We start from the raw sequence: 26,915 nt of genomic DNA, 5'->3' as shown, positions 1-26,915 counted from the left end.
GTTTACCTGCAACCAAAGTGTAGCCAAGCCAACTCTGGATCAAATCAGGGTCGTTTGTCGATACCCTGATGTGTTTTCGGATGATCTACCCGGTATGCCCCCTGATCGGGATATCGAGTTCATCATCGAGTTAATCCCCGGAACTGGACCTATAGCCCAGAGAGCCTATAGTATGAACCCAACAGAGCTCGTGGAGCTGAAGAAGCAGATTGATGATATGTTAGCCAAAGGTTTGATTCGACCTAGTGCATCACCCTGGAGATCACCAGTTTTGTTTGTGGACAAGAAGGATGGTGCCACTCGTTTATGTACGGATTACCGTAAGTTTAACGATGTCACCGTCAAGAACAAGTACCCCCTACTCAAGATAGAAGACCTGTTCGATCAATTGACCGGTGCCAAAGTGTTCTCTAAGATAGATCTTAGGACTGGTTATCATCAGCTGAAGATTCGCGCCACCGATATCCCCAAGACTGCCTTTACCACCAGATATGGGTTGTACAAGTACAACGTCATGTCATTTGGATTAACCAATGCCCCAGCTTATTTCATGAACCTCATGAATAAGATCTTCATGAACTTTTTGGAAAAGTTTGTCGTTGTCTTCATCGACGACATCCTTATCTACTCCAAGTCCGAAGAGGAACATGAACAACATTTGGAGACTGTCCTAGAAACCCTTAGACACCACCAGTTGTATGCCAAGTTCAGCAAATGTGATTTTTGGTTGAAGGAAGTAGGATTCCTGGGACATATCCTGTCTGCAGGAGGAATTGCCGTAGATCCCGCCAAGATCAAAACTGTTACAGAATGGCAAGCCCAAACCAAGCTCCGCGCTTTTCTTGGATTAGCCAGATATTACCGCCGATTTGTAGAAGACTTTTCGAGCATCGCTCGACCAATGACCCAACTGCTGAAGAAGGACAAGAAGTTCGAATGGACTGACAAATGTGAAGAGAGTTTCCAACAACTCAAGAGTAGATTGACCTCAACCCCAATTCTGATCATGCCAGACATCACCAAGCCCTTTGACGTCTATTGCGACGCTTCCAAGATTGGTCTTGGATGTGTACTAATGCAAGAAGGAAAAGTGATATCATACCTGTCAAGACATCTGAAGCAACATGAGCAGAATTATCCAACCCATGACTTAGAGCTTGCAGCCGTAGTCTTAGCCTTGAAAGTTTGGCGTCATTACCTCATGGGTAATCGATGCAAGATCTACTCCGACCACAAGAGCCTGAAATATATCTTCACCCAGAAGGAGCTGAATATGAGGCAGCGCAGATGGATAGAATTGATCAAGGATTACGACATGGAGATTCACTACCACCCCGGCAAGGCCAATGTGGTAGCGGATGCTTTGAGTCGACTGCCGTGTCAGTTGAACTCCATGATCGCAATCGAGCAGCCCAGCATGTTTCATGAGTTTGAACAGTTTAGACTTGAACTTGTTAGTGAAGGATTCCTAGCTAGCATAGAACTTCAACCCACCTTGATCAGCCAGATCAAGGAAGCCCAGAAAGGAAACGCCAGCATCGACGGAATCAAGAACCAGATAGCCGCAAGAAAAGCACCAGGATTCACCGTAGATGAAGCCGGAGTTCTTTGGTACAAAGGACGCCTATGTGTGCCAGCAGATTCTGAACTGAAGCAAGTCATCCTGAAGGAAGCCCATGACACCCTCTACTCAATTCATCCCGGAGGTACCAAGATGTATCAAGACTTGAAGGAACAATTCTGGTGGCATGGAATGAAGAGAGAAATCGGAAGCTACATCGCCAAGTGTGATATCTGTCAGAGAGTCAAGGCGGAACATCAATGACCCGCAGGATTGCTGCAGCTGCTGCAGATTCCAGAATGGAAGTGGGACTCAGTAGGAATGGACTTTATCACCGGTTTGCCCAAATCTAGCAAGGGAAACGATTCAATCTGGGTAGTTGTCGATAGACTGACCAAGGTAGCCCATTTCATCCCCGTCAAGACCACATACCAAGGCCCAAAGCTAGCTGAGTTGTATATCTCCAGAATAGTCGCCCTGCACGGAACCCCGAAGTCGATAGTGTCAGATAGAGGATCTCAATTCACCTCAAGATTCTGGCAGAAAGTGCATGAAGGACTAGGAACCCGGCTGAATTTCAGCACCGCTTATCATCCGCAGACCGATGGATAGACGGAAAGAGTCAACCAGATATTGGAGGACATGCTGAGAGAATGTGTACTAGAATATGGATCCAAATGGGAAGACTGCCTGCCTTTGCAGAATTCTCTTACAACAACAGCTACCAAGCCAGCTTACAGATGGCCCCCTTTGAAGCCCTGTAAGGAAGAAAATGATGTACCCCTCTGAATTGGTCGGAAGTCGGAGAAAGCCAAGTGTTTGGACCAGATGTTCTTCGTGAAGTCGAAGAGAAGGTGCACAAGATCCGCGAATACCTCAAGACGGCGCAATCAAGACAGAAGAGCTACGCCGACAAGAGACGCCGAGAGATGACCTTCGAGATCGGAGATTTCGTCTATCTCAAAGTATCCCCCCTGAAAGGAATGCAGAGATTCCAGCTGAAAGGAAAGCTCGCACCCCGATAGTCGGACCCTTCAAAGTTCTGAGTCGCCGAGGAGAAGTATCTTACCAACTGGAACTACCCGAAGAAATGTCGGCTGTGCACGACGTGTTTCACATCTCACTCCTCCGGAAGTGCCTAGAAGTCCCCGAGAAGACTGAAGTGTTCAAGAACATCGATCACAGATCGGTGGATATCAACAAGGACTTGACGTACCGTGAAGTGCCGATTCGCATCCTGGAAGAAGCTTACAGAACCACCCGCACCCGAAGCATCAAGTTTCTGAAGATACAATGGAGCAACCATACTGAAGATGAAGCCACTTGGGAACGCGAAGACTACATGAAGAAGGAGTACCCAGATCTCTTTAGTACCTAATTTTCTTTTAGATCTCGGGACGAGATCTTTTGTAAGGGGGAAGGGTTTGTAACATCCCAATTTTCAATAAAAAGAAGAAGAATTCTAGAGAGCCAAAATTTAGAACCAACAAAAACTTTTATTTGCATATAGTGCCATGCATAGGGCTTGTGCATTTTGAGTGATATGCCATGATGATTGATCTTGTGCTTATGAGATAAACCCTAAAACCCTAATTGGATCAAGAGAAGATCACAAACCAAATAAAACAAAAAGAGAAAGAAATCAAATAAGAAAACCCTAAAACCCTCACATATGGTTTATGCCATTTTTGCAAATCTTTACCCTAGACCAATTTGACCTTCACCATTAGTTGTAATATGTTACTAAACACTTATTACAACTTTTGGAATCAAATAAATACAAATCAAATCAAATTCAAACTCAAATTGTGGTCACATAGAATAATGGTCAAATCTGCCATTTATATTCCGGTCACTACTTTGAGCCCTTGTATTTCAAGTTTTTCAAACTAAACTTTCCCAATTCTTTACACCTCATCCAAGAGCACATCAAGGTGAACAACTTTTGTAAAGACCACAATACCAAAATCATCTTGGATCAAAAACTATGCTCATGCAAAGTTGAGACTTTTTAACATTGTTAACAATCTCACATTTTGCAAATTTGCATTTCTTTTATTTTTGAAATTCCACCACCACTTGTGAATGTCTCTGGTCATTTACCACTTATCCAAACCCACCATTTTCAAATTTTGGAACCACAAGACCCAAACCAAATTTGGCAAATTTTGGCAAAATTCAAATAGGAGCAAATCCTCAACACTATTTCAAATAGTGTTTTGGCCAACCCTACTGCCCCACTCGACCCTACCCTGTTCCCTTGTCCCCTCTCTCTCTTAACCAGCATAGAACCCTAGGGAGAGGAGCTAGCAAGACATGGCATGGCCATGTCGGCCATGTGCCACATGCAAGCTCCCCCTCTCTTCTCCTTCCTCCCCAACCCTGGCCATGGTGCCACAGAACTCCACCTCGCCTCCCTACCTCATCCTATGCCCGCCAATTTCGAGGACGACGATGACCATCGCCGGAAAACGCGCGCCCAGAACGGCATCGGCATGCCGATGACGTCGCGTGTGTTCACGCCGCGGACGCCACTGAACACGCGCCGCCTAGCCACCCTGCGCCTCGCCTAGACCACCGCTCGACGAGTTGAGCATCGCCACACACGCATGAAGCCGCCAGACACGCTCTCGACCGCGACCCGTGACCGCCGCCGCCGGAGACGAGGACGAAACCCCGCCGCGGACACCGCCAGACACGGAAGCTTTCCGACAAGGTTGGGCACCGCCTGGACTAGCTAGCGCCGCCTATCGGACCGCCATGATGTGTAGAACAGTGCGCCGCCCTCGCCTAGCTCGCTAGCTCGCCGGAGAAGCTGCGCCACGGTCGACTTCGCCGCAGCGCCACAGTCACTCACGCGCCTATAAAAGGAGGCGCTCATTCGTCGATCCAAGCACACCAGCACCTTCCCCTCTTCACCCTCGACCACCTAAGCCACTCCACCATCGACATTACTCGCCATAGCTAGCCAATTGCCACCTCACTGCCGCACGCCGCCGCGGAAGCTCGTCGCCGATTGACACCGCCCCAGGACGTGCCGCTGCTACCAGGAGGATCGCCGTCATCTACACCTTCACCGAGCACACTGCCCACCGTCACTGGAGCCATGGTGAGCCCTCCGACCCCCTAGCGCCGCCATGCCAGTGAACCCTCTCTCGCCGGCGAGACGATGAACCTAGGCCGTTGGATCCCTTTCTAATCTAACGCTCCACGTCGCCCCGTACCGATTCGGGTGTGGTGAGCCGCTGACAGGCGGGTCCCACTCTGTCAGGCAGCCCACACGTCTGTGGACCGTGGTGGGCTGGGCAGGCCGTTTGATTTTGAATTTCGGCCCGTAGTTTTTCCCGCGCGGCCCACTTGTTCAAATTTGATTTTCCAGAATTGGTTTGAATTCAATACTGGCCCTGTGTTTGAAATTCAATAGAATCTGTTTGGCTTGGCCAAATTTAGCAAACTTTATATTTTTGGAAAGCTACAGAAAAGTTATACAAAACCCCACTGGTCTCACTGTGAGATTCATTGTAGAAATAATATGACAAAAAGAACAAGTCAGGGACTTTTGCACATTCAAATAAATCTTAAAAATCAACCAAAAATGATATTAAGTTGTTTTCAACTCTCATAGCTCACATTTCACTTACACTAATTGTTTCTACAAAAATATGGTGTGGTCACTTTGAGTGATCATGGCCTAGTTTAAATAAAGGACTATATGGCTAGTTTAGCTAGGTGATATTGTCCAAAACTATTATGTAAATCTTATGAAGTGTTTTACTTCATTTAAATCTTGTCCCAAGTACTTTCATATGAAGTTTGGACCCTGGTCCAAATACTCTCACATGAAATACTTGGTGATATTAAATCATAATTACCTTTGTTAAATAGTATGAGGTATTCTACCTAATTTAAATCATTTTCCCAAATGATGATGATGAATGGTTGACTTAGGTCAACATGATTTCATGGATGATGGTTTGAGGAAATTAAATCTTAAGAAGATTCAATGAGAGGAAATTATTTCCTCAAGAACTAAATGGAAACTATCATTTACATATGTAATGAGAGGAAATTATTTTCCTAAAGAAAGAAAACCAATGCACCTAATTGTGTTATGTGTGTGATTCGAATAGTATGTGTGAAGTCATGTTGTGCTTAGTATAGCTCTTGAACCTTGTTGAGTGATTATACCTCGTATTCGAATTTAGACGCTAGCACCGGAGAATACCATGAAGAGGAAGGATTCTACCAAGAGGAGGAAGAGGAGAACTTTGACCACTACCAAGGCAAGCTAATATTCTTGCAAAGTGCAAAGCCCTTTGGGGCAAGGCACCATTAGTCTTACCTTACTACAACAATCCTATCCCAAGTTTTTACTGTACAAGTTTTTACTTGGTTTTTTAAAGAGTTACTTTTATAGTTAACTTTGGTCTAAGTTAAGAGTATTACTAGAGTAGTAAAGTTAGTCTCAAAGCTAGCCAAGAAAGATAGCACCCCTCATGATTAGTGCTAGTGCTAATACTAAAATTTGACTACTCTAGATGGGAACTTGTGACTTGAGTTGAATTTAAAACCTTGGAATGATGAGTTATTCCATTGAATGATTTTTGAAGGTGAATATGACTTGGAGAAGATGGTGATTTTTGACTTAAAACTGATATTGGTTTGGATGCGATACCTTTCCAATTTTTGAGTACCCCCACAATACCTGATTATGGGTAGGGCTTAACTAGAAATTTATACATCTTAGTATGGGTTTCCTCTGAACACACATCATAGGGGTTATGCCGAGGCTGCCTCCGTTGTTGAGAAATGATGTGAATTGAGGTGAATTGTACGGCCAAGCCCTGTGCAGTTCCCAGGTAGACAGTTGGTCTTCACTGGGAGGCCAAGCTCATGGGGAGAGGTGCCTATACTAGGGTTTGTAAGTGAAAGGTTATGGTTGATGATCCGCGTACTGTGTTACGATGATTCGGGGTTATCCCGACGGATGAAATCAAATGTTGTGGCACAAGTGTGCAACCTCTGCAGAGTGTAAACCTATTCGAATAGCCGTGTCCACGGTTACGGACGGTTGGAAAGGCCATACAGTTTCCGGTGTCAGATTCTTGAAAAGGTTGGTGAAGTGAATGGTGAAGGGTGACTGGTTTTTGAATCACAACTGAGTTGTGGGAATGACACTAATGTTCCCACTTGAGTTAGTTAGCACATTAATAAGGTTTTTCTCAAATACTTGTGAACTAAAATTGGCTTTATGCAAATTAAACTAGAGCTTAGCACCCCTTACTAGAATTGTAGCACTTACACTAGTATTAGTTTGCGAGTACTTAAAGTACTCACGGCTTTGTCCCTAGCTATTCAAATGGCCAGAGTATGAAGAGGAACAGAACTGCCAAGGAGATGACCAGCAGGACGCCTACGACAACTAGGAGTCTTCCGACATCAAGCGTTGGCCTGTGGACTAGAGAGTCCATTTCTATTTACGCTTCCGCTATGAACTGGTGTTTGTTCGTTGATCATTAGATCAACTATTTGTGTAATATGGATCATGTGATCTGAAGTTGTAAGACAATATGGTTTGTAATGAATGATGACTATGATATTCGACTATTATGCCTCGCAACAATAATATTCCTGGGATTGCGATGAATGATATAATAGGCATCTGGACTTGAAAATCCGGGTGTTGACACCTGCCTGGCCGCATCCCCGCCCTGCTCGCCGCCCTTCCCCTAGCCGCGCCGGTCGCCGGCCCCCGGCCCCGCCCGCCCCTGCCCCTCCGTTGGCCGTCGGCGGCCTAGCCGCTACTGCTCCAGGGATTCGATCTCCAGGATGCAGAGGATATGATCGATTTTTTGACTCTATTTTAGGGTCTTTTTTGCAAAAAAAAAATGAATAGGTGTGTATTTTATGGAATATTGAATCAATGTGTATTTTGTAATGTGTGTATTTTATATTTAGATAGTGTCTACTTTGTCCAAATATTGAATTTGTGCTAAGATCTCATCTCAACTCAACTAAACCACATCTCACCTCAACTTATCCCAACTCATACATATGATACCAAACAACATCTTATCTCATTCCAACTTGGTTAGGGTCATCGTGTATTAGAAAATATAGTCATTCTCGGTTCACCCGAGCTACCAAACACACCCTTAGGTCCCCAACTTGAACTCTAGTTTCGGTCCCAAGAATGACTTGAGCCAACGGTGTGTGATAGTTTGACTTTGCCTCGGGAAGCCTCTAGTCGATTGGGACCATGCTCGCTCCCATAGCATAGGAGTAAGAGCATCTCCAGCCGCGTCCCCCAAAGCAATTTGGGGCGCGCCGGACCAAAAAATTGTTCCAGCCGCGTCCCCCAAACCCGAATTTTGTCCGGCGAGCCCCGATACGGTGTCCGGCGCCCCGAGCCCGTCCCCGTCCCACGAGGGACGCACCGGGGACGCCGGACACACCGAAAAGCGAGGCGAACCGATGCGGGCCCGGCGCGTCAGCGGCTCAGTGAAAAATCGTCTCCCACTCCCGCCAAATCCCGCCCCTCCCGCCATATCGCACCTATCCCGCCGCGCATTTCTGGCCTCCCAACACATATCCCGCCGCCGATTCATTTCTCCTATCCCGCCGATTTGTTTCTCCCTCCCGTCGTCCACCCGCCGCCGCTACCCTCTCCCCATTCCATGACGCCGCCGGTAGCCCCCAAGAAGATGGCCAAGAAAGCGGCCAAGAAGCCGCCGGGCAATGCGACGAAAGGGGCGAAAGCGCCGTTCGCGAAGCCGCGGAAGGCGCCGTCTCCAAAGAAGAAGCCGGAAGGATGGACCGATGATCAGTGGCATCAAGACTGTCTGCGCCGGAAGATGTCGACGGCGGGGCGGAAAGGACGGAGGGCGGCGGAGCAGGAGAAGAAGGCTCTGGTGGCGCGCCAGCACCAGCACTTAATGGTCGGGTGTCTCGCCGCCACCAACGCGAGCCCATATAGTACGAACGTGCCGATGTACGTTCCGGGAGTGTTCTCTCCGTCGTCATCCGCCTTCTACAACGACGGCCCCTCCGTCACTCCCGGGTGCGTGACGCCTAACTTGTCGCCACACTACCAGGATGCGCTGCCGGATGGCGGCTTCAACCCCAACAACCTCTACTCCCCGGCGTACGAGCAGCGCGAGCCAGGACCCGGTGCGGACGGCGACCCTTTCACTGGCCGCAGGGGGCCGCTCGAATTCGACGGTGCCGGTGTTGAGGGTGCTGAGGAAGAGGGCGGGGGTGAGGACGAGGAGGACGATGAAGAGGAGGGGGTGGAGGACGAGGAAGACAACGAGGACGAAGAGGGCGGCGAGGAAGAAGACGAGGAGGGTGCCGGTGACGATGATCTCGTGGAGGTAGACGCTGATGGCGTGAAGAAGAAAAAGAAGAAGAAGGCGTCGGGCACACGAGGCCCCAAGTGGACGGTTTTGGAGGATCTTTGTCTGTGCGAGTCGTGGGCGACGGTGAGCCATGACTCCATCATCGGCGCCAACCAAAAATACGGGAAGTATTGGGCGAGAATCAAGGCCGAGTTCGATGAGCGCAAGCTCATCAAGAGCGACTACAACAAAGTGACAATGAAGAGGAGCCAAAAGGCAATGTCGACGCGATGGGCCATCATCCAGGCATCGGTGAACTCCTTCCATGGATACCATCAGGACTTACTGACCAGAGCCGAGAGCGGCGCCGACCTCTCCCAAATGGTACGACTCTTTCTTCCATAATCTGTAGCGCCTATATTGTGTTCGATGAAATGATTCCGCTTCCTTTGGCTAGTTTGATAGGGCCATGGAGGTTTACGCAAGGAACTCGGATGGGCATAAGGCGTTCGCGCTGATGCATTGCTATACCAAGCTCAAAGGAAACGAGAAATGGCGGTTGACGCGCCTGTCGCTGTCCAAGGGGAAGGACGCCATTGATCTGGACGCGCCGCTGGCAACATCGGCAGGGCGTCCTACTGGCAACAAGGCTGCCAAGGCCGCCTTGGCCGACGCCGCGTCGTGTGAGAAGACCCAGGCGTCGATCACGAAATGCCTCGTGGACGTCTCGTGGACGTCTCCTCGACCTTTCTCTCCCGCGACAAAAAGACCGACGAAAGGTGGGCGGAGCTGCTCAGGAGGCAAGAGGAGAAGTTGGAGCTCAAGAAACGCAGGGACGACATGTCCCTGCTGAGAGCGTCGACAGAGGGAATGTCTCCCCGGACGCGGGCGGCGCACAACTTCTTCAAAGGCCAGATCCTCGACGACATCGAAGCCAAAATGGCGGCAGCCGACGCTGCGGCCCAGAAAGCGGCAGCGGCAACAACCGCGACGCAAGAGCCGGCTGACGCGTCTTGGACTGCTACACCATCGTCGGCCTACGCGACAGCGGCGGAGCAGACGGAGCATGCACAGCACCAGGCAGATCGCGACGAGGTCATCGTGATCGACGGGCCTGCGTCGACTCAGGATACGTCGCCATCGACCAACCCCTTCTTCTAATTTAGCATGCACTATGGTCTGTAATATGATCGCGCGCCTAGTACTTTGATCGCCGCTACTCTGATCGCGACGATTCGGCGGGAACGATCTCTTTTGAATGCAACAATTTGAATTCCTGATTGGGGGCGGCGTTTGGGGGACGCGGCTGGGAAGCGACGTCCCCCAAAGGCGGCACGAACAAAACAAGTCTCCCAAACGCTCAATCCGGCGCGGTTTGGGGATGCGGCTGGAAATGCTCTAAGACGCGCTCCCACGAGGCAACCCAATTTACTCAAAAAAAACATCGTGGTGTCAGCTATCGTGTGTGCGGTGACCTTAGTCGCAAGGCCGGCGTACACACCATGACTAAATACTCACTAATCAATCACGTCACTCGAGACAATCCCTAATCATCCGTTGTTCAATTTCAACAACATATATGTACCCCAAAACAGCATAAACGCATGCTTTCTGAATGTCTCCTTCTGAGACACCTTCAAAATTGCAAAGAAATACAATGATTTTTCACTACCGATCGATGAAGTCCGAGCAAATTGCTTTCCTCGTGGCTATTTATGCAGAGTCTGCTCCAGATTATGGCTTCATTCCACCAGGAGGTGGTCAGCATCTTCGTTCCTTGCTTGACCGAATAACAGAACACGCATTCCACATTACAAGGAAGTCCATTTCTGACAAAGCAGTCAGCAGCCAACATCTTCTAGTTGCGAGCCACGGAAATATCTTTCATCGAAGTGGAAACCCATGCTTTCAGTACCTGTTAACAAGACTGTTGTGACATTTTTCCTCTCTCCCAAGTTGAAGGGCGGAGCTCCTGCAAATGTTCATTCACAGAATGAAAGAAATGAAAACAAAATGGCCAAGACATGAACCAAAGCCAAAACTGAGCGATATTCCTACAACCTGCGTGTCACAGAACACAGACAAGCAAGGTTCTGTCTATTAAAATATACCTGCCATCCAAACATTAGTCCATCAAGGTCACTGTCAATGGAACTGAACAAAAGGAGACTTCAAGAGCAACTAGCAATCTCAGGTCAACAACGCATGTGCGGTGGACTGTGAAACTGGATAAGAATGTACTCCATACCAGCGGACTGAGTAAACTGAAGAGGACCTCTTCCTCCTCACATCACTATCACCTCTGCCTTCTTGCCCTCTTGGTGTGTGCTTTTTTCAAAGAGAAATGTAGCACAAAGTCAGTCCAGCTACATTTTTCTTATGGTCAGTTGATTTGGACGAATTGCCATTGATCTTTTGTTCTAACTAGCACAAAGCCCGTGCGTTGCTACGGAGACATAATTTACACATGTGAAAATTGAATTCAGTTATTTATAAACAATATGCGTCCATTTAGTAATATATACTCAATTGCTTAAAAATAGATTTTTTTTTCTCTTGGAATACACCTTTCACTGCTCTGGCTCGAGACACCGGCGGCCCCATCGGTAATCAAATCTCACTCCATATTAATACACTAAAAAGTTTACAAAACAATACATAATATCCACTCCAAAACAATATGATACTTCATAATAATTACTGAAATGATAATAAGAATTTACCAAATATCGCATGTGCATCTTCCTCTTGTTCTCCCTCTCTAGTAACCACTATGCACTCCTCATGTTTGCTTTCGCTTATAGTTTTCCTAGTTGAATGTTCGCGCATTGTTACGTTTTTTTTCATCGCATAGGTCGAAGAAATAAATATTAATCATATATAAATAATAAAGCCATGTAGTAAGAATTAATCAAATATGTAGATGGCAAATGTTATAGAATTTCTCTTGGATCCGGTCGAACAACACATCTGGTTTTCTAACGATAATAATAACAAAATCGAACCACTATGTGGCTTAAGGGTGGCAATAGTGGGAACTTTAGGTACAATTTCTAGTAGGACAAAAATGTCAGAAAAACCTTATTTTATTTATTATTTGGTATATATAGATATACATAGGAAAATTATCTGTGGCGTTGCATCGGGTCATAAATTTTTAAAAACTCATGCATTGTTATGGAGCAAAAATCTTAACCACGTCGATAATTTTTGAATTTAACCTACATACGCGTCGTCCATGATTGTGTTGCCGCACATATAGTTGCGGCTATCACAACAAGCTTCTCAAGTTTCTTTCACAAACAATTATGATTCATACATACATGATTGTGAATATAGGCGTGCTTATGGTCCCAATTTTTTCCTAGTTTAAAATTTAAAAATTTCCACTTATTATTTTGGTATAATTTTTTAAATATAGTTGCGGCTATGACAACAAGCTTCTCAAGTTTCTTTCACAAACAATTATGGTTTTGATAAAGGATTATGACTGGAGATGGTATACGTAGGGGATCAAATATTGAAGCATGTGGTTCTACTTTTTATAAAGTAAGACAATGGCTAATAAAATGCACTTCAAGAAACACTTACAAATTGTAAATGCCCTCATTTTCAGTTTGAAGGAGCTACATCAGCTAAGCTCAACTCATTGTTTTAGATCGTTTTTGGTTCTTCAGATAGCTGAACTGTCAACTTATTAAACCGTCTGATTATGCATTTCCAATGAACCACCGATCTATCTAAAAGCTGGCCATATTGCCATGTTAATTAATCAATGGCAAAAAAGTCATGATGATGTTGTTGTTGCTTGCTTTCACGCACAGGGGAAACAGAGAGAGCCCCCACAGGCAAAGCAACATCGAGGGGCAGACCGGTAGAGCAAACGGACGAAAATCAGAACAACGATAACATCTAGAAAGACGGTTCAGAAGATGCAGAACTAAACAAATCGTAGAAGATCGGGGTTTAGGCCATGTGAATCTGCTCCAAGCTCCAGTGGCATTTTTGGTGAGGATGATGAGCGTGGAGCGGCCCATGCGAGCTGGAAGATCCAGAGGCGTTCTTGGTGAGGATGATGGGAGTGGAGCGGCCGACGTGTTCTTTCCTCCCTTGGGCGATGTGGAGCGGGGGGATGAAATCAAGGACGGCTACTCAGCCGCGAGAGGGCCTTGAGCTCGGGGTGGAGAGGCTTGGGGCTTCCGCGGTACCGTTCCACCGTACGGAGGAGGATTAGGTCGCCGGTTGCCGGAGATCGAGGTGATCGCGGCCGGAGGTGCTTGGTGGCCATGGCGGTTCTGTCCGCGGTTGCGAGAGGGCCTATAGCTCGGGGGCAGAGATGTTTGGGGCCTATGCAGTCCCGTTTCACCGGCGGGGGGATGAGGTGGTTTCTGGTTGCCGGAGATCGAGGTGACGGCCGTCCTGCCGTAGTCGCCGGAAGCCATAGAGGATCTGCCGGGCGAGCACGGGAGAAAGAATAGAGAACGAGGGGAAGAGAGAAAACTGTGAGGCAGGGGAGGAGAAAAATCAAGCCGGTAAGTCACTTGGCGGTGGCAATCCAATGTAAATAAATAAACCAACGGTTTTTTTGAACAGACCAAACATAGCAGGGCAGATCCATCCGGTTTTTGTGTGGTACCAAACGATATTGTACGTAAGACCAACTCCGGTTCAGGTTTTGATTTACGATTACGAACTGGAAGGGCGAGCAATCTGGCCGGATCCGTTTTTGTTTTTACGGGCTGATAGATCTGGGGTTTTTTACAGGTTTTTTTGACGGACGAAAATTAAACCGGTTTTTTTGACCTACCAACACCACCGATCCGTAACTTATTAGTAGAGATTATGATTTGTAGAAAGTAAAATTTATTCTAAAGTGTCCAATGAGATAGTTCCCCAAAGACGGATTGATGATGACTGACGTAATTGTCCATGTAGCCAACTGGTAGACAGGTTAACCCATATTATTGTGTCAGCTTCACCACCCTTCAACCAAAAACACAACGAATCTCATAATATTAAGGTTTTGCAAAAAAAAAAACATGGATTAAGCAAGGACAAATGGATGAATACGAAGTTTTCTTAAGAAAAGATGAAGTCGTATTCCAGAAGAGGTTTTCTTTTCTATGAACACACATGAAAACAAAAGGATATTGTTGGCATGTAACACCATCGAACTGCAGACAGTGATCTTCGCAAAAAAAAAAAAAAAAATCAGACAGTGATCCATCAGGAAAAAAACAAAGTACAATACTCCGGCATTGACTGGCAAGTCATTGGCCACCTTGACATAGCTAATAACAAGCCCAATGAACTAACTATAAACTGCCCACGGCAAGTCATTTACCATGTGTGTAGGGCAAGAGAAAAGTCTGTCTTTTGCTTCCTTGCTCACTTGTTCTTCCCCTTCGAAATACTTTGCCTCTGGATCATCGTTCAGATGGTCCATCTACCTGTGCTCTTCCTTCTAGTTTTCTCCCAGATCTGTCTTACCCTCAAACTTGTACCTTTCTGTGCCGGTGAAGACCATTTTGCCTACTCCGGCTTCACTGGTGCCGGAAACACCAGCCTCACCCTTGATGGAGCTGCCAGAGTTACCCCCGAAGGACTCCTCGAGCTGACGAACAACGTGGCAAATACCAAAGGCCATGCGTTTTACCCAACTCCATTTCAGTTCAAGAAGTCACTCAATGGCACAGTACAGTCCTTTTCAGTTGCCTTTGTGTTCAGCATCGCCTCTGCCTACTCAGAAGCAAGCACCGATGGCATGGCCTTCTTCATCAGCCCAGATCAGAATTTCTCAGATGCCATGTCAGCTCAGTACATGGGCCTCCTCAACAGCAAGAGTGACAACGACACCAGAAATCACATGTTTGCAGTGGAGCTCGACACTGCTCAAAACTTGGAACTACAAGATATCAATGGCAACCACATCGGCATTGACATCAACAGCCTCAACTCCATTCAGTCCCATCAAGCTGGCTTCTATGACGATGAAGACGGTGGCGGCTTCAAAAACCTGACTCTCTGCGGCTGCAAGCTTATGCAGGTTTGGGTGGAGTATGACGGAGAGACTACACAGATCAATGTCACTTTAGCTCCCACTGTAATGGCTAAACCTGCAAGGCCACTACTCTCAGTCACTCACAACCTTTCAGCTGTGCTAACTGATCAAGCATATATTGGTTTCTCAGCCGCAACTGGCCCACTCAGTTCATGGTTCTATGTTCTTGGTTGGAGCTTCGCCCTTAACACTTCTGCTCCATCCATTGACATTGACAAGTTGCCTGAGCTACCTTGTTCTAGCCGTAAGACTTCGCCAAAGGTGTTAAATATTGTATGGCCAATAGCCACCGCATCACTATTTATTGCTACATGCACGGCAGTAATTCTTCTCATCCGGAGGAAGCTCTCTTTTGCTGAGTTGAGAGAAGATTGGGAGGTTGAGTTTGGGCCTCACCGGTTCTCCTACAAGGATCTATTCAAAGCTACAGAAGGATTCAAGAATAAGCATATACTCGGCACGGGAGGGTTTGGGAAGGTGTACAAAGGAGTGCTGCCAACCTCCAAATGGGAGGTCGCCGTGAAAAGGGTGTCCCACGATTCAAGCCAAGGTATAAAAGAGTTCATCTCTGAAGTTGTTAGTATTGGCCATTTACGGCACCGCAACCTCGCTCAGTTACTCGGTTATTGCCGACGTAAGGGAGAGCTCCTCCTGGTCTATGACTACATGTCAAATGGTAGTCTTGATAAGTATCTATACAGCGAGGAAGGGAAACCCATTTTACATTGGGCTCAGAGGTTTCACATTATCAAAGATGTGGCTTCTGGCCTATTACACCTCCATGAGAAGTGCGAGCGGGTTGTCATCCACCGAGACATCAAAGCAAGTAATGTCCTCCTTGATAATGAAATGAACGGACGCCTAGGTGACTTTGGCCTTGCAAGATTACATGACCATGGTACCGACCCACTAATCACCACAAAACTTGTTGGGACCTTGGGGTATCTAGCTCCGGAGCTAGCATTCACAGGAAGAGTATCCCCTCTCACAGATGTATATGCCTTTGGCGTGTTCCTTCTTGAGGTCACCTGTGGGCGAAGGCCAATCAGCAACAGCTCACAACATAGACCAAGGTTGTTAGTCGATGTGGTTCTCGAGCACTGGCATAGAGGATCACTCAAGGAAACGGTGGATCTAAGGATGAAGAGTGACTATAATGCCGATGAGGCATGCCTAGTTCTGATGCTTGGGCTGATGTGCTCACAACCGATCCCCAACACAAGGCCTACCATGCGGCAGGTCATGCAATACCTTGATGGTGATATTCCACTGCCAGAGTTGACACCAACCAACTTCAGCTACAGCTCGGTAGCATTTATGCAGAAAGAAGAGTTCGATACCCCGTGGAGTACCTGTCAGCAAGAAACATGGGCTCAAGAACACCTAGCATCTCAGATGGAGAATAAAATATGATTGAACTTCTTAGTTGCCACATAGCTGTCCATAGAGGCAGCCTTGCTAGGTCTACCTGTACATATGTGTTACTTCATCAATTGTAGATTGCTCAATTTAATCGAAAGTGCTTTCAACTATGTTTTACTCCGGAGGAGATCCAACAACTCTACCGGCCTCTCGTGCTTCCGTTCCTTGCTGGATTAACCCTCTATCTGCCCTTTCCGCCTGTGTAGGGTTACCGGCTTGTCACGCGGCAGTGCTGATAAGCTCCAACGCCAAAGGTGGTGGACTGCACTCCCGCCTTGGAGGTGCTGCACTCTCCTGGTCGCTGGCGTGATCTCTCTAGGTTTAACGTGTCTGCAGTTGGGCGGTGGTGTAGCATTTCTTGGCGACCTTGCTCCCTCCTGTGTGTGGAGAGCTGGCCTCTGGCTCTGACATCGATGGCGGAGCCATGGTGGCCTCGCCATGCTCCAGATCTGCTTCGCGGCCGGCTACAGTTGTCTGCCTTGTTGCCTGATCATCAGTGATGTTGGGCTGCTGTTTAGGTTGTCGTCAGTGCGCTGGTGGCGTGCCAATTATCTGGAGTTGCCATCGCTGATCTGGACCCACTAGCCAGCAGACTGCTTCCTGACTCGTGGCTCACTGGATCCCGAGAGCATGAGCCTGACTCCAGCAAACAGGTTCCTTGGGAGCTCACCGGCTGGACAGGGAGCTTTCGTTTGGCAGGGAACTCCTCGGTGGATAGCACTTCTAAGTCATCTTCAACATCCACAAGACAAATTTTGAGCAAAACTTTAAAACTAAATAACTTAGATTTGACGGCATGCCTTCCATGTCAAGGGCGATGTTAGAGTCTGCCACCAATGCGGTGTTGGTCCTTGGTGGGCTGTTTGCATCTTGGAGCAATTGGCAGGCCTAATCCAGCTGTTTGGATTGTTTGCTACGACATCGGCTAGGGCGACCTCACCTCTGTTGTTTGGGTCATACCAGATCTAGCCAACTCACTGGGGGTGAGGTGAATGGAGACTCGCTGCAAATAAGGCCGTCGGCTTTTTGGTGGTAGAGGCTTCAACAGGTGCATAGAGTCCTGCGACGCGAGCAAGTTTCAGGTGCATGTTCTAACCCTGTCCAGCAGCTTTTGATGGTGGTCTCGCGTTATGTTGTACCCGGCCTCACTTAAACTAAACTCTACCTTTTCAATACCTCAAGACACAAAGGTTTACCATTTTCTTGGGAAAAAGGGCATGCTAGGTCTCACACAGATCAGATCCACGGGCATATATCCCTATTGAAGTATATATCCCTTCCTTCTCAACTTATATTGTGCCTCTCATACCGTCCTCTTTGTGCATGTTTATCTCGGCAGGCCAATAGCTTAGAAGATTAGCAGAGTAGTAGGCTGACCTCAATAGAGAAGCGAGGCTGATGCAGCCTCAATGCCCGTGCAGGAGAAGGGTGACTGGATTTTGGTTTTCCCTGCTTGCTTCATTTATCCCATGTGCTGTCCATTATATATCGAACACTACAACTCAGTGCTCTGCCGCTAAGATAAAATAGCAAACATAAATAAAAAAATTCGAAACAAACCAAATCCTGATATAAAAACAACTAATGACTTACCCCTAGTCCTAGTTGGCAGCCTCTCTTGGGCCAGCCGGGGCATCATGGGCTGTCTCTTGGTTCTTGAGCGGGGGTTTTAGGCCTGGCCACATAATGGAAAAGAAATCCGGCCCTAGCTTACGATGAACTGAAACCTGACTAAATTAACTGAAACCAAAATTTAGATAGATACTTCTTGCAACTAGTGAGCTACCATTTCTACCACAATGACACCATCCTATTTACCGAAAAGCCTTAAATAGTTGCTTTCAATCAGTACCGAGTCACTTCGTGTTCAAAGATAACTACCATATCAATTTATGTTTGTCCAGGATCACATGCGACAAGTAAGCAGCAGCAGAACAATAGAAAGCCATCAAGGTGCTAAGAACTTGTCAGACAAGGTACCTGTACTGTCACGTTTGTATCATCAATAAATTCTACTACCTGGTCAGGGATGTCAGCATCATAGACTGTCTGAAACGTTCCAAATTCAGAAGATTATAGCTTGTCATCTGTATGTTCACGCCTCCGTTGTGATTATTCTCTTGGACCCAGAGCTTCAGTCCTTTGCCCACTGGCCAATATTTTGATCCTACCACCTGTTGCCTGCAAGACTGAAACCAAAATAGACGGTTTGACTATCTGTAGCCATTAATGGAAAACTTTTCTTAACTGAAAGAAACAGTTACCAACTAAATGATGCGACGGATGCTAAAATTATCTGCAATTTCAACATAGTCAGCCTCAAATTTATTGCCATACTTAAACAAAACCAAATTTATGCATGAAGCCAAACTAACACTACAATCACTCATACACATACAGTTGCTGATATTGGTCGGCTTAGTTAATTTATTGGGAACCTGGGCCAAAAAACTCCTTTTGAGTAAAGTTCGTTTCTTTTCACCTATTTCATTTTGAGGGAAAACTCATTTTCAACATTACTTGCTGCATATTTCCAGAGTAGAAAGCAAAGCAACAAGAAATGGTATACGGACAAGTATGAGAAGACTTGGACAAGGACATGCCTAAGCAACTACAAGTAGCCCAGCTCCACTGCAGATTGTAAACAGACAAACAAATGCATTCAACTGCGCCAAAAAAAATCCACACTGCAGGATCCACAAAACACAGTTGTAAACATGCCTAGCAAAAGGATTGTGTTCTTCAGCCTGCTCATGGGCCTTAGCCTTGCTGTGTGCATTACTGGTAGTGGGGATGACCAATTCGTCTACTCTGGCTTCAATGGCAGCAACCTTACTCTTGATGGTGCTGCTAACATCACACCAAGCGGCCTTCTTGAGCTGACAAATGGTACAGTCCGGCAGAAAGGCCACGCATTTCATCCCACTCCCCTTCGCTTCCACGGAACGCCCAATGGCACGGTGCAGTCTTTCTCTTTATCGTTTGTGTTTGCCATCCTCTCCGCCTACCCTGACTTGAGTGGCCACGGCCTTGCATTTTTCATTGCACCAAACAATAATTTCTCAGGTGCATACCCAACCCAGTACTTGGGACTCTTCAACGACCAGAATAATGGCGCCACAAGCAACCACATCTTTGCAATTGAGCTCGACACTGTCAAAAACTATGATTTACAAGACATCAATGACAATCATATTGGCATCAACATCAACAATCTCCACTCCTTAGAATCCCATGATGCTGGCTATTATGATGACAAAAGTGCTATCTTTCAGAGATTGGTACTCATTAGCCACAAGGTGATGCAAGTGTGGGTGGACTATGATGCAGAGGCCACACAAATCAATGTAACCATGGCTCCCTTCAGAGTGGCAAAGTCTGTGAGGCCACTGATCTCTACCACTTATAATCTGTCGATGGTGCTCACCAGCCCTGCATATGTTGGCTTCTCATCCTCTACAGGCACAGTCACTGCACAACACTATGTGCTTGGCTGGAGTTTTGGCATGAATACTCTCCCTCCACCCATTGACACTACCAAACTGCCTAAGCTGCCTCGTCTTGGTCAAAAGGCTCAGTCCAAGGCATTGCAGATAATTTTACCGGTAGCAATTGTGGTCCTCCTCTTTGTAGCCGGAACTACCATTTTTCTACTTGTGCGGAAGAATCTAAGGTATGCTGAACTCCATGAAGATTGGGAGGTTGAGTATGGGCCACACCGATTCTCATACAAGGATCTGTTTGATGCCACAGAAGGTTTTAAAGATAAAAATCTACTTGGCAGTGGAGGGTTTGGAAGTGTTTTCAAAGGGGTGCTCCCAGTATCCAGATTTGATATTGCTGTCAAGAAGGTGGCACACAACTCAAATCAAGGAATTAAGGAATTCATCGCAGAGATTATTAGCATAGGTCACCTTCAACACCGCAATCTCGTGCATTTACTGGGATATTGCCGCCGAAAAGGTGAACTTCTATTAGTATATGATTATATGCCAAATGGAAGCCTGGATAAATACCTATATGGTAAAGAGGGAAAGGCTACTTTGGATTGGGGTCAGAGGTTTAAAATTATCAAAGGAGTAGCACACGGTTTACTCTATCTTCATGAGGAATGTGAGAAAGTTATCATACATCGAGACATTAAGGCAAGCAATGTGCTTCTCGACAATGAGATCAATGGGCGAATAGGTGACTTTGGTCTCGCAAGGTTGTACGACCATGGAAGTGATCCAGAGGCCACACAGGTTGTTGGCACCATAGGGTATCTAGCTCCAGAGCTTGCACGCACCGGCAAAGCAACCCCTCTTACCGATGTATACGCCTTTGGCATGTTCATTCTTGAGGTCACCTGTGGGACAAAGCCTATCAACAAAGACACAGATATGCACCTCATGTTAGTGGACTGGGTGATTGAACATTGGCATAAAGGGTCTCTCACTGATACAGTGGATATCAAGCTTCAAGGCGAATATGATATTGATGAAGCACGCTTAGCACTAAATCTGGGATTATTATGCTCTCACCCATTTACAAATGTAAGGCCAACTATGAGGCAAGTCATGCAGTACCTCAACAAGGACATGCCATTACCGGAGTTAATGCCAACACATTTAAGCTTATGTATGTTGGCCTTGATGCAGAACGAAAGGTTCAACCCTTGCATCGCATCACATCATTCATCAGCAACAAGCTTTGGAACGATATCTAGCCTCTCAAGCGGGAGATGAGTAGATGGGACACATTTCCTTCAATATTTGTATTTATGTATGTCCTTGCTCATATATTGCAACTGGAGGGCAGACAATAGTTGTTTTTATTTTGAAATTACACAGGTCATGTATACAAATGATGTACAAAAACAATCGAATCAAAGAGGAGCACAAAAATAAATGGAAATGGCAATCCACTGAAACTGTTCTATAGGAGTTATCTTTTTTGTTTTGTTATAGAGGCTTATAGAGGGGTCAGCACTACAGCCGCAGGCCCAAGCCTGCAGCCACGTCCATAACCATAGGAACAGCTGCGCCCCAAGGCGCTCCTTCCTCCTTGGCAACCAAGAAAGTCCAAATTTGTCCCCACGAAAACATCTCTCTATTAGGAGGTTGTTTTGTCTCTAAAACTGTTAGAACTTGGTTTTCTTGGGGACTTTAGGTAGGATTTTGTCAAGCCCAGGGTGATATTCAGGTTAGAACAAGTCTAGAGCTAGGGTGCTAATTCCTTAAATAAAAGGTTTAAAACTAGAAATTAGATCATAATTTTGTTGTTCTAAATATATCTTGCTCCATTCCCATCCCTTTGTATGGTTGAAGACATAGTTGTGACTTCTACTCAAGTAACAAAGAGTTAAGAGTCCAAGGTATCACATGTAAAATAAGCTTAAGACCTACTGTTCCAAAAAGATATATATCTTAATAAAAAAGAAGAGACATTGTGTTCTGCAGCAATAAGAATTAGAAAGTTTCCCTGCCAACCTACTTGCCCTTGACATGGTAGAGTTCTTCATGGTATTAACATATTTGAGTTCTCTCAAATAGAAAAATTACTGCACAAATCAAATGAGTTCTAATGAATATATTTTGGAATAAGAAAGAGTCAATGATGATTCTCCACTTGTGTGCACATGATAACTTACAAAACAAACATCATTGGTATTAGTGCTAGAATTTAGATTGACAGGATACACTTAACACCACTAACCTCCATTCCAATGAATAAGGCTTATATTATTTTTAGAAAGTCATACCATCCAAAGTTTGACCAAGTTTTTACAAAAAAATGGAAAAGACAAAACCAGTATCATTAGATACATCTTGAAATATATTTTCATATGGTATCTATAGAGTATCATACTTGTTGATAGATTTTTTTAAAAGTTTGGTCAAATTTTGCGTAGCTTGACTTTTTTTTTTGAAAAGCCTTATTCATTGGAACGGAGGTAGTATTTAGCCACTTGCACTGCTTTATGACTGTTTATCTAGTTTAGTTTACCTTTCTCACTGCTCATGTGCTCATTAGGTTCCCCTATGTGGTGGTCCCGTCACAGGAAATCTCGTTATCTTTCAGAAATTAATATCAGACCACATAACTCGAGACGATGATACCCAACTCAACACGAAATGCAGGCATGGTCAGTGTGACTTCAGTGAAAGTGACTACATATGACAATTGAACGTGACTGCAGTAAATGCATTTCTTGAAACTTCCAAATGATTGGGACACATGTGGATATTGGAAATCACAAAGTTAACTTCCATTGACCAGAACTAGTCTTCAGTGACACAATAGACCACATGAGTTTTCTGAATTCCACACTCGACCTTGACACGTTGAATCCTAGTGAGCACTTGACTGGAAAATTTAGCTGACAAAATCTAACTACAGAAGTAAATATTGATTTCTTTTTGCGTAGTTCACATTAGTTGTGACCAAAAGAACACTAATATTTCCAAGAAGGTGAATCACAAATGCCCCTTAATTAAGTAAATTTTACACGGTCTAGTAGCAAGGACCAATCGGAGCAGTCGTATTTGATTACTAGAATACAAAAATAATATAGATATTTCTCATAATATTAGACCTTTTCGGAAAATCATCTGATCAAGTTGAACAAGTAATTAATCCCGCCGGTTTCATCAACTATTGATAGTGACTCTGACCAAATGTCATGTGGATGAGAAATACCAACTTGCAAGTCATGACTAGATGAATAGCTGCCAAGTCAATCTCCCATTTTGTGTACACATATCAACAACAAAGACTACTAGAGGTACATAATATCTGGCTAGCTGCAAACCATCGTGCACAGATAACTTACAGAACTCCTTATTGTTTCATCTTTATGGAGATGTCACAAGTTACAGCCATGCCTAACAAGAAATGTAAGTGTTCGATTCTATGCCAACTTCTTTTCCTTGGCCTTAACTTTGCATCCTTCACCATTGCTGATGACCAGTTTGTCTACTCTGGATTCGCCCAAGCTAACCTTAGCCTCGATGGAGCTGCAACAATCAGATCAGATGGACTTCTTGAACTAACCAATGGCACCTTTAACATCAAAGGCCATGCACTATACCCAACTCCTCTGCAATTCCGCAGGTTGCCTAGCGGCAACGTGCAGTCTTTTTCCGTGACTTTCGTCTTCAGCATCATCTCTGCCTACCCTGAGAAGGGTGCTGATGGCATGGCCTTCTTTGTGGCCAAAAACAAGAGTTTCTCCAGTGCGTTGCCAGCCCAGTACTTAGGGCTACTCGATGACCAAAACAACGGCAACACCAACAATCACATCTTTGCAGTTGAGCTTGACACCATACAAAACAGTGAGTTTCAGGACATTAGCGACAACCATGTTGGCATCAACATCAATAGTCTCCACTCTGTGCAATCTCGGGATGCTGGCTTCTACGAAAACAAAAATGGTATGTTTAAGAACTTGACACTCATTAGCCGTGAGGTGATGCAAGTGTGGGTGCAGTATGATGAAGGGGCAACACAGATCGATGTAACCTTAGCTCCCATCAAAATGGCCAAACCTCTAAGACCACTAGTTTCAGTCATCTACAACCTATCAACAGTGCTCACACATACGGCATATGTTGGTTTCTCATCTGCAACTGGTGTAATCAACTCAAGATATTTCATGCTCGGATGGAGCTTCAGCATGGGCAAAAGTGCTCCAGCAATTGACATAAGCAAGTTGCCAAAGTTACCTCGTGTTGGGCCAAGGCATCGCTCAAAGGTCTTGAAGATTGCTCTGCCAATAGTCATTGCAGCATTCATATTTGTTGCTGGGACAATTGTAACTATATTTGCACGAAGAAAATTCGCATATAGCGAGCTACGGGAAGATTGGGAAATTGAGTTTGGCCCACATAGATTTTCATACAAGGATTTGGTCCTCAGTACAGATGGATTCAAGAATAAGAACCTACTCGGAGCAGGAGGATTTGGTAAGGTATATAAAGGCATGCTTCCAAAATCTAAACTGGAGGTTGCGGTAAAGAGGTTGTCACATGAGTCAAAGCAAGGAACAAAGGAATTCATTACTGAGATTGTTAGCATTGGTCACCTCCGACACCGCAATCTTGTGCAATTACTTGGCTATTGCAGGGTAGAAGGTGAACTTCTATTGGTCTACAGCTACATGGAAAATGGTAGTCTTGATAAGTACTTATATTGCGGGCAGGATGAACCCTCACTGAATTGGGCAAAGCGGTTTCATGTCATCAAAGGGGCTGCATGTGGCTTGCTCTATCTCCATGAGAGGTGGGATAAAGTTGTTCTCCACAGAGATATCAAAGCAAGCAATGTGCTTCTTGATAGCGAAATGAATGGACGGCTAGGAGACTTTGGCCTTGCAAAGTCATATGATCATGGTACAGACCCGCATACCACACGTGTGGTTGGTACCATGGGTTACCTAGCCCCAGAATTGGTACACATGGGCAAGGTGTCTCCACTTACTGATGTTTTTGCCTTTGGCATATTCCTTCTTGAGGTCACCTGTGGTCAAAAGCCTGTCAAGCAGAATGCACATGGAGACCGATTTATGTTGGTTGATTGGGTACTTGAGAATTGGCAAAAAGGATTATTAGTGGAGACAATAGACCAGAGGCTCCAAGGAGAATGTGATTTAGATGAAGCATGCCTGGTGCTAAAGCTTGGCCTTTTGTGCTCACAACCATTTGCTAGTGCAAGACCTAGTATGCATCAAGTCATGCAATACCTTAACAGGGAGATGCCACTACCAGAGTTCACACCAACCGATATAAGCTTCAACATGTTAGCTTTGATGGAAAACAGGGGATTTGACCCTTCTGGCGTGTCATATCCGCAGCTTATAACCAGCATGGGCACGATGTCAAGCCTCTCAGGAGGAAGATAAAAAGAATCCATAGTTCTTACTTCTTAGCATTGCTACTGGTGTTTATTGTGTATTTTATATGTGGTGAACATCCAATTAGATATTTTAATTTTAATGCAGCATGGAGGATATATAGTGAGAGTGTAAATGTGTAATAGTTGGATATGAATCCAATAATCAGCTGAAGAACCAAAAATTAGAAGCCGCATGCTAATCCGTAAATGGTACAACTAGAACCTAACAGCATTACAGTTAAATTTTGATCAACAATCTTTTTGTGCTAGTTTAGCATAGACAATGTAGACCCTGAATTGCATGTATGCTAATCGATCTTCAATACGACCTGCGTGGACTAAATTCAGGATTATACATTACATCTAGGGCCTATTTTCTGGTACCCAACACGTAAACTAAACCTAACATTGAAATCATAGTTCGAACGGAATCGGGAGATGGGAACTTTAGGGCCATGGGAGTATACCAATTGGACCGAGGAGGTTGCCGCGGTTGAAGCCTTAATTCCGTGATCCCAGTGTGGCCACTACACTGAATTTCTTCCCGCTGGCGAGGAGCGCGCGGCCGTCGCGTACATCACCGGTAGGAGGCACTGGTTGGCGGACCGCCGCCGTGCAGCGATGGGCAGATCGTACCGCGCTGAAATAAAGCGTCGGGCCCTCAGCCATGCGTAGGGCACCGAAGCACTCAGGCGAGCCAATACACCGTGCCGGGAAGCCGGTAAACGAGGTCGACGGCCGACGAAGGGAGAGGAGCCGCCGCCGGCGAGGAAAGTATTTGCATCTACGGAGAACTTCCAACAACACCCGTTCGGAGATAGCGAGGATCCTAGCCGTCCATCTCCTAAATTCTCCGTTCTCGTTCTCCTTGGGCCGTGGTTTAGGGCGGCGATTTTTTTGATAATACATTTTTTTCTTAATTCTCTGAATAATACTCGAATCTGAATTTTTTTCAGGATAGTCCTCTCCAGCTGCCCTCATTTCATAGGCCGGACTCCGCGGCAGAGCAGGTGGAGACCAATCGGGATAGGCCGACCCAGCTGAGACCGGTCGGACAAGTCTACGCTGACAAAGTTTAGTCTGGCAGGGCCAACCCAGTTGGTCCGCACGCAGAAGCAATCAGATGCTTGCTCATGCAAGTGCTAATCAAGCGTTAGGACATCACCTATGTATAAGGTGAATTTTAACTATAAATTTGGTCTCATTTATCTTGTCAAATTCTCCACTATCTATGTAGTGCACATTAACAATAAGATTAGATCCAGGTGTCCTATTGATGTACCCTCATGCATGAGAGATGAAGGATAGAAAAAATATTTTATATTGCTTATGGACGATCCAAAAGATTAAGGTCATCTGTAAGCTTATGGATAACTCTTGATTTTTTTACTATGTATAAGGTAGATCACAAGCATTACTACATAAATCTTACGGTGTGGTTTTTTTATATAGTGAATGCCCTTAGACGTGTAAACTAGCATGGCCAGCTGCTTTATACCAACATGCTAATCTCTTAATATTTATTACTACTTAAGAGAATTGTACTACTCCTCAAGCTTTGTAAACACAACAAAACTAAAATTATGGTGGGCAAGTGGGTGCATGTACAGAGGTTTGCTCGGTATGCATGCCTCTTAGTGAACACCGCTTAGAAAGAATA

At 45.6% G+C, this 26,915-nt stretch overlaps 2 protein-coding genes and 1 long non-coding RNA gene across 4 annotated transcripts; 2 read left to right on the top strand and 1 right to left on the bottom strand.

Annotated features, from left to right (window-relative positions):
- Positions 1 to 10,292: 10,292 nt before the first annotated feature.
- On the bottom strand, positions 10,293 to 11,615 carry LOC127342554 (uncharacterized). The gene is made up of 2 exons (XR_007876729.2): positions 11,147 to 11,615; positions 10,293 to 11,009 (listed from the first exon to the last, which is right to left on the bottom strand). It is a non-coding gene; the product is annotated as an uncharacterized lncRNA (long non-coding RNA).
- Positions 11,616 to 14,233: 2,618 nt separating this feature from the next.
- Positions 14,234 to 21,271, top strand: LOC127342551 (uncharacterized). Its single transcript, XM_051368526.2, has 4 exons — positions 14,234 to 16,363; positions 16,900 to 17,034; positions 18,286 to 18,357; positions 19,003 to 21,271. Exons 1-4 carry the CDS (start codon positions 14,336 to 14,338, stop codon positions 21,106 to 21,108), a joined length of 4,341 nt encoding a protein of 1,446 aa, XP_051224486.2. The 5' UTR covers positions 14,234 to 14,335; the 3' UTR covers positions 21,109 to 21,271.
- A 1,857-nt stretch (positions 21,272 to 23,128) lies between these two features.
- LOC127342550 (L-type lectin-domain containing receptor kinase SIT2) lies at positions 23,129 to 25,437 on the top strand. 2 transcript variants are annotated; one of them, XM_051368525.1, is made up of 2 exons: positions 23,129 to 23,259; positions 23,369 to 25,437. In XM_051368525.1, exon 2 carries the CDS (start codon positions 23,562 to 23,564, stop codon positions 25,260 to 25,262), a length of 1,701 nt encoding a protein of 566 aa, XP_051224485.1. In that variant the 5' UTR covers positions 23,129 to 23,259; positions 23,369 to 23,561; the 3' UTR covers positions 25,263 to 25,437. The 2 variants fall into 2 exon arrangements, with proteins under 2 accessions (XP_051224485.1, XP_051224484.1); XM_051368524.1 differs by having other exon boundaries at positions 23,173 to 25,437.
- Positions 25,438 to 26,915: the final 1,478 nt, after the last annotated feature.

The sequence above is a fragment of the Lolium perenne genome, chromosome 3, assembly GCF_019359855.2.
Source record: "Lolium perenne isolate Kyuss_39 chromosome 3, Kyuss_2.0, whole genome shotgun sequence".
In the NCBI taxonomy this organism is placed as follows: domain Eukaryota; kingdom Viridiplantae; phylum Streptophyta; class Magnoliopsida; order Poales; family Poaceae; genus Lolium; species Lolium perenne.
Note: the sequence above shows the minus strand (reverse complement) of the source record. Positions and strands in the feature narration are given on the sequence as shown.

Excerpts from the sequence above, each read along its gene's own strand:
- LOC127342551 (XM_051368526.2), top strand. The coding sequence starts at position 14,336 with ATGGTCCATCTACCTGTGCTCTTCCTTCTAGTTTTCTCCCAGATCTGT. Across the intron at positions 16,364-16,899 it reads TAGCATCTCAGATGGAGAAT|GTTGTCGTCAGTGCGCTGGT; the intron begins AAAATATGATTG and ends GCTGCTGTTTAG. Across the intron at positions 17,035-18,285 it reads AGCCTGACTCCAGCAAACAG|GATCACATGCGACAAGTAAG; the intron begins GTTCCTTGGGAG and ends ATGTTTGTCCAG.
- LOC127342550 (XM_051368524.1), top strand. The coding sequence starts at position 23,220 with ATGGAGATGTCACAAGTTACAGCCATGCCTAACAAGAAATGTAAGTGT.